The 7,692-nt window shown below is 47.7% G+C and overlaps 1 protein-coding gene across 3 annotated transcripts; it reads right to left on the reverse strand.

Annotated features, from left to right (window-relative positions):
* Positions 1 to 613: 613 nt before the first annotated feature.
* ZBTB42 (zinc finger and BTB domain containing 42) lies at positions 614 to 6,950 on the reverse strand. 3 transcript variants are annotated; one of them, XM_071557399.1, is made up of 2 exons: positions 6,768 to 6,950; positions 614 to 5,414 (listed from the first exon to the last, which is right to left on the reverse strand). In XM_071557399.1, exon 2 carries the CDS (start codon positions 5,398 to 5,400, stop codon positions 3,973 to 3,975), a length of 1,428 nt encoding a protein of 475 aa, XP_071413500.1. In that variant the 5' UTR covers positions 5,401 to 5,414; positions 6,768 to 6,950; the 3' UTR covers positions 614 to 3,972. The 3 variants fall into 3 exon arrangements, with proteins under 3 accessions (XP_071413500.1, XP_071413498.1, XP_071413499.1); XM_071557397.1 differs by lacking the exon at positions 6,768 to 6,950 and adding an exon at positions 6,376 to 6,479; XM_071557398.1 differs by lacking the exon at positions 6,768 to 6,950 and adding an exon at positions 6,122 to 6,368.
* Between the last annotated feature and the right edge of the window lie 742 nt (positions 6,951 to 7,692).

Here is a 7,692-nt window from a genome sequence, read left to right on the forward strand (position 1 = left end):
TACCCACCAATTGTCCTCCCCTGAGCAGCAGCTGGCATGGGCAGCTCGTGCCTTCTTCCTCCCAAGCCCAGCTCCTGCTGAAGTCAGCCCAAGTTTTAGGGCCAGCAGGAGTGAATTAGACCTCAGCTCTCCCAAGGCTGAAGGGAGAGATTCAGCACTTCAGTGAGCCCTTTCATGCCAGTCACCCACGTGGTCTTGGGGTCAGCCCAATGGTGTGGCATGTGATGCCACCAGTGCCTTTGCTGGGCTGTTGTCGGCCACCATGTCACCTCTGGGTTCACAGGTTTGTCACTTGGCCATCAGCACCCACCTGCAGCTGTCACAGCATCACTCAGGCAGGGCTGATCCACAGCTCACTCAGGGCAGGGCATCGAAAGTGAGCTAAGCCCCTTCAAACATCTGTGCTAACTCTGGTTAAAATGCAGAAGTGGTGCTGGTTTAGGTCCAGCCCAGTGACTAAGGAAATGCTCAGTCAGGCTCTGACTGAGACACAGCAGCTCCTCACATGCCTAAAATTCCACATGGCCCTGAAAAAGAAAGGAATTACTAGAGTATATAATAATAATTTTAAGAAAAGGGAGAAAATACAAAGGACTCATAAGAAATAGTAATAATCAATATTAATATGAATAAAAAACCCCAAACACCACACCCCTTCCACTAAAGGGGGGAGGAGGCTCAAGCTTACAATTCTAGCACGTTTTATTTTGTGTAAATTTATAAAGACAACAATCCTAGTCACGATTGTCACATTGTACAGCACATACCAATACAGTTGCAAACAGAACTCCACGCAAAACTAAGCGCTAACAGTAGCTTGAATCACTCTTCCTGCGATTGTCGTATCTAGACTAACAGTATTACACTAACACTGAAGGAAAAATAGTTCACTATAAAACAGTGATAGAACATTTTTATAAAATATATTCCATTCCAATAGCTTTTCTACATACTGTATACTATAAAACTCTCCCACAAAAATTAGTGTCTTTAAATATACATATTTAATCTGAACTGCACCAAGATTAAAAACAATTAAAAATATCAATGATTTTTTTTACATTAACTTCACAGTATTTGCTTGTAGTAGAAGACAAATCCAGTGTTTAAAATGCAGAGCAGGACTGTTCCCTACAGAGACAGTAACTGCCCCACAGAGAAATAGTTTATGAAGAGACAAGCGTTAAGTGTGCCATGTTTTAGTTCTTTTCCGTAGAGCCATGAACCATTTTGAAAACATGCTTCAAGCTATTGCAACTTAAAAATAAGAGACACACAGAGAGATAGCAAAAAAAAAAAGTCACCTTAAGAACAAAAATAAGTGCAAACATTTCTTTACTTTAGAAATTCAAGCTACGAGGAGTGGGAACACAAATACGAGACTATGAGAACAGCATGTTCGTGATGTAGTCAAGAATGAGAAAGTCTTTTTTTTCCTTATTTTAAAAAAACCAAACAAAAACAACTTTTGCCCCATATTCACTGCAGTACAGAGCATGCTCATAGCATCAGTTTAATGAATTATTTCTATACTAAGATCAGACACAAACTTGTTTCAACTTTTCCCTGCTCCATACGCTAATGATGCTCTTATGGCACATCCTATTTTATGATTCTCTAAAAAAAAATATAAAAACAAACAGTAACTGAAGACTGAAATGCAAACAAAAGTGTCACAAGAATGCAAAATTAAGATTACCAGCTTCAGTAATGCTGACTCTACATTAAACTCTTTACATGTTGCTCAACATGCAAAACCCATTGTTATAAAATTTAAAGTGAAGTGTAAATTAACTAGTTTTGAAATAGATTAACAGTAATAATTCCACTTCAAAAACAAAAACAAATCTAATAAATACTATATCAAGTATCTTCAGGAGAAAAAAAATAACTTAATTTTAGTAGAAAGAAAAATAACTTAATTTTAGTAGATTTTGTTCAGTGCTATTTCCAATCACAGCAAAAATAAAAAAAGAAAAAACTGATTAAGTAGAATAAGACCACAGTACCAAAGCCACTTATGTTCAAGATACAGTACTCTCCCACAACTTTCATATGTAACAGGTTCAGCAAAAATATTTTACAGTTGAGAAATTAGACTGAAAACAAACCCCAAAACTATAAATAAAAGCAAAATTTCACATTACATGTACATTCATAGTTTAAGAGATGAAAAATAAGAAGAGGCTGTAACAAGTATATCCTGATTTTCTTTAAAAGAGGAAGTACTTTTTAAAAAAAACATAGTCAATCCCATATTATTTATGTAGGTAGTGCTCAGTTTTTGGACCAGAGGGGGAAAGGCATTGGGAAGCTTTTTCTTCATAAGATACAATACAGTATTTTAAGCACAACTTTTTCAAATAATCTAACTCAGTGCTTCAAATTAATTTTAAAATAAACACCTAAGTTTCACAAAACAACTCCAGGAGTGTCAGGAAAGCTGGTGAAGCAATGCCAATGCAGCAGAACAATATTCAAAACCTCTAGATATTATTATTATAGTTCAGTCCCATGTACATGTACCTTGAATGGACAATTTGACTGGAAGGGAATAATCTGATATCTGCCAACATGCACAGACCAAAGAATGCTCTATTAGGCAAGAAATTGAGTTATCTGGAGTAAAACTGGCTATAGTTACAGGCAGCCTCAGTTTACAAACAAACAAAAAAACCAAACAAAATAATCCACCTAGAAATACCCCAAAAAACTTCCCCTGAAAAGGTGGGAAATGGGAGAAATAGTTAGGCCATGCTTTCCCTCCAGCGATTCATCTTCACGCTGCCCCTTCAAAACACTGGCAATTGCACACAATCTGGCTCAGAAGGATTCACCAACTTCACAAAAAATAAAATAGAATTTCATGCTGCTGATTTTAGCACGGCAGCAAACTTTTTGGATGAGACAGCAGCGCATCTCCTAATACACCAGGTATGAGTTTTTTTGAACTAAGAAACCCCAGGACCCTGATATGGAGAGGGGTATTTGGCCACTTTAGCGCCACTGTCCCCTCCAAGGGGCAGAGGATCAGCCTCTGGATGTTGATATGGGAATGAAAATATTCGCATATCATATGATTTTCTTCTGTGTCCTAGTGTGCATCCTTCAATGTTTTGGGAGTGAATACGCTGTGGACAGAGTTTTTCCACCCACATTCTATGCTCAAAAGCAGCTTTTCAGTAGGTCAAGCCCAGTGAGGAGGATGGGTGAGAGGGGAAAATTTAAGTCAAGTCCTGAGGCTAAAACTTCTCATTTAGATTTTAGGACCAACTGCAGAAATACATGGAATAAAGAGAACAAAAAATGATCAGTACCAAAAACTCGGCCAGGAATTACCAACCCCTTTAAAATTTGGGCCAATTTAATGTCTCATCTAGCTCTAGAAAACAGAAGTACATTTGCTCACTCTGCAATGCATGGACAAGTTTCACTACAGCAAAATGTATTTACATCATAGTTCATCTCTTCAGATGCTTCTCTGCAACACACAGAGAGTATTAGCGGAGATTAATGGAATCCAAATTTTTCTCAGGAATTTGCTGATAATCTTTTTCCAAACAAAAAAAATACCAACCCAAAAGAAGAAAAACCAAACCAACAAAATCCTGACCACAAAGCAAGTACTTCCAGTGTGAAAACAGATGCTAAATCATTGCAGAATTACTTAAGATCATTTCACATTAATAATGTAACGTGGGTGCACAAGAGAAGACCTAAAGGACAGTGCTGGGAAGGGAGTGTGGCAGGGGAAGGAGGGAGATGGAGAAGTAGAAGGATTGCATTGAAAGGCCTCTGGAGTGTATACCTCTGCATTTTTTAAAGATCATATACCTGAAGTGAATATCACCAAAATAAAATAGAGAGGGAAATGAAAATTCAGATGCTGCCTTTTTTTCCTGTTTCATTTAAAAGGGTGGGGGGATATTTAAAAAAAAAAAAAAGAAAAAAGGAAAAGAAAAATCACACATCTCAAACAACCAAGGACTTTACAAGGCCACAATGAAATTTGCGGATATGTCTGTACAAATCCCCAGACTGTGTGAAGCGTCTCTCACACCACTTGCACCCGTGGGGTTTCTCCCTGGTGTGCACGACCGCGTGACGGCTGAGGTTGTGGGAATACTGGAAGCTCTTTCCGCACTGGCCGCAGGTGTAGGGCTTCTCCCCCGAGTGAGTCCTCTCGTGCCTCTTTAACGTGTACATGCAAGAAAAAGTCTTTCCGCAGAGGGTGCAAGTGGGGACCGACCCATCTGGGGACAGGCGGGTCCGGGAGCCGTCCTTGTCACGGAAGTGAGAGCTCAGGTGCAGTTGAAGGATGTGCGGGCTCGGGAACACCTTGCTACAGAGGGGACAAATGCAGATATGCCCTGGAGGCACGAGGACGCCCGAGGAGATGTCCGACGAATCCATGTCGTCCTCGCTCTCGTCTCGCTCTTGATCTATATCCTCCTCTCGGGCATGAGAGCTGCCATTCCCTGCGAACATGTGTCCTAACCCTGTCACTAGGCTTTTGGCTGAATTCCCAAAATGCTGACTCTCTGGACTCCTGGCTTCACTGTCCTCCTGATCTGACAGCAAGTCTTGTTCATCTTTAACAAGTGGCTCGGTACCCTGCTGCTGGCTGTCGGAAGCCAGCTGTCCAAAGACATAGGAGGGGTGTAAGGAATCTCTCCCCGGCATGGGCTTGAAAGACAAATCCAGAGCACAGTCCACATCACTCGAAACCAGGGGATGGTTAACAGACCTTTGGGACAAAGGTCCTGTGGAACTATTGACATTAGCCTTTGTTTTTCCAGCTGCTGTGGCGCACGGTTCTGCCTCTGTCGGCACAGAGCTGACACTTATATGATCAGAGGACCAGGCAGGGTGACTGCTGACCTTTTCTTTGCCTGCTGCTCTCTCGTATTCTGCAACGCTGAATTTTTGTTTGTTTCCTGGGTCAAACTCGTGGACCAGGGGCACTCCGGTGTCTAGAAAATGCTCCGCTTTCTCCAAACTAGCAGCCTCATCATTAATCTTCTCTTCCGAACATAATTCTTTATCTTTCAACTTGCCCTTGCAGACTTTCACAATGTCATACATGTGAAGGTAGCTCGCCGCAGCCAGCACATCTTCCACCGGGAGACTGTTGAATTCCAGCTTTCCCTCGTACATGAATTCGAGCAGCAGGCTGAAGGCAGGGGCTGTGACAATGTCACTGTTCAGATGCACAATATCCCTTTTGTCTAACTGGTCCCTGTAGAAAAGATGGAAGTACATACTGCAAGAGGCAAGAACGGCTCTGTGAGCTCTGAATTGAGCTTCTCCAACTAAAACAGTACAGTCACACAGGAAGCCCTGGTGACGCTGCTGACTCAGACACTGCAGCAACTGGCGGCTATGGTCTGGAAACTCCATTCTTCCTTCATAACCTGTTCAAAACAGGAAAAACTTGAATGCTACTGTAAACTAAAGCCTCCTAGCAGCTGTAACAAACAGATCGGCTTTTTGGTAACCCAAGCCAAAGAAACAGCCTTGGAGATAACGTTTACTGTTAATTGTCTGTAATAGTTTTATTAAGGGGGGGAGGGAAAAAAAAACCAAACCCAACACATGCTTCTCATCCTTTCGCACCTGCTCCGAACAGGAAAAACTTGATTGTAAGTAAACAAAAGCTAGTAAAGCAGCAGCCCCTCCAACCTTTGTTTCTCCCACTAAGCACTTTAATAAAATTAAGCGGAGGAAAGCACACACACACTCCCCGAAAAAAAAAAAAACCAACAACAAAACCAAAACACAAAGCATAAATTCCCAGGCTGTCTTCCCAGCAACGCTAACTTGGGGCATCTTTTAATAAAGCATATTCCCCGCGTCACGCACGCACACACACACACATTTAAACTTTATGCTCAGTCGTTATGCACCGAATCACAACAACACAGCGGCGGCCAGCGCTGGGGGAGCGGCGGGTCCGCGGGGCGGGAGCGGCCCCGGCCCCCACATTCGGAAAGGGGCGGGCGGGGGCGGAGGGGGTGTATAAAAGAAGGGAGGGGGAAAAGTTTCCCTTGAAGTTATTAAAAGCCAAGGAGGAAAATAAGCGGTGGGAGGGCAGGGCTGAGGGCCGCGGCCGGGCGCTTACCTTGCGCGGGGCGCGGCGGGGCCGGGCCGGCCGCGGGAGCGGAGCCGGGCGGGCAGGAGGGAGCGCGGTGCGAGTGCGAGCGAGGCGCGGCGGGAGGGAGGGGGGAGAGCAGAGCAGAGAGAGGAGAGAGAGAGAGAGAGGCAGGCAGGCGGGAGGGAGGAGGAGGAGGGAGGGAAGGAGGAGTGCTCGGTTTGCTAATTACACCGCAAGCTGGAGAGTCAGCTGCTCTGACTTCACTGCGATGGAAATGCTACCTCCAGCTGTGCGCCTTTTAATGCCATATGTTACTCCAAATCTCGCTACCAGCCAACCACAGCTTGCTGCCTTTTAAAGTTCCAGCAGCCCCATTTATAGCCCGCGATTAAATCCCACAAACTTGCCCCGAGCCCGCCCCCCCACCCCCGGCACTCTCACCGACACCACACCGCCCCCCCCAAACCGGACCCACCTCCCGCAGCAAAGTTGCCGCTCCCCGCACCCCGCCGCGGTGACCTTCGCCGGTGCCCCACGCCGCGCTGGGCACGGAGCACCGCGGAACCGCTGCTGGGATCCCCCCTCCTTGAACACCCAACTTTGCGGGGAGCACTTTTCCCTTTGCGGCGGGTGGGTTTCCCGCCTCTCCCCCCGCCCTCCCCGCGGGACTCACCGGCGGGCGGCGGCGGCGGCGCTCGGGCTCCGCATGTGCGCGGCGCTGCGGGCGCTCCGCGGGCGCGGCGCGGGGCTGGGGAGCAGGTTGTTCGCCGGCCGCTCTCGCGATACTTTCGCCGCCGCCGCCGCCGCTGCTGCGAGCGCCGTGTCCCCGTCTGGTGCCACACAATGGCCCCGCCGGCCCGGCCAGCCCGGCCGGTGCGCGCTGCCGCCTGCCCCCTCCCCTCCCCTCGCCTCCTCCTCCTCCTCCTCCCCCCTCTCCTGCCGCCCTCGCTCCCTCCCCTCGCGACCGCTGCATTGGGCAGCGCCGCCGTCCCGCTCCCAACTCCGCCGCTCCCGCCCCCAACTCTGCCGCTCCCGCCCGCCCCGCCGCAGACCGACGTGCCGCCCGCGGGGATGGGGCGAGGGGCACGGCGTCCCCATCACCCCCTTTGCCGCCCCCAACCCCACCCCAGGGTTTATCTTCGGTTGCGCGCCAGCTGATAAAATGCCAGATGCTGGCGGGTTTTTTTCGAGATGACCTTTTCGATAGTTGATTTGAATTTTAAATTTTAATTAGCTGTAATCGCATCAGAAGTGAGCGCCGTGAGTGAGTGAGGAGACGGGGGGCGCGGGGTCGGCAGGCAGGGTTCTCACTGCGGTTCCAGCCGCGTTTCCCAGCGCATCCCGGGGTCGGACCCGGCAAACGCCGCCGAAACCCGCGTCGGAGCTGCGGCTGCCGAAGCCCCGGCGCCGCTCTGGCCCCGCTGCAAGCGGCGGGGATGTCGCTGCCGTGGACTGTCCCGGAGCATCTCTGGGCTGCAGCATCGCCGGGAGGGGAGACAGAGGCAGGGAGCGATGGATCGAGCCTCCGGATCAGTGTTGAGGTTTTTGTTGCCCTCGAAAAGGAAGAGTGATGAATGTGAGAGTACTGGTGGTTGAGG

This window comes from Pithys albifrons, chromosome 6 (assembly GCF_047495875.1).
Source record: "Pithys albifrons albifrons isolate INPA30051 chromosome 6, PitAlb_v1, whole genome shotgun sequence".
NCBI lineage: Eukaryota > Metazoa > Chordata > Aves > Passeriformes > Thamnophilidae > Pithys > Pithys albifrons.

What these genes read in the sequence shown, in the direction of transcription:
- ZBTB42 (XM_071557399.1), bottom strand. Translation starts at nt 5,400, where the DNA reads ATGGAGTTTCCAGACCATAGCCGCCAGTTGCTGCAGTGTCTGAGTCAG.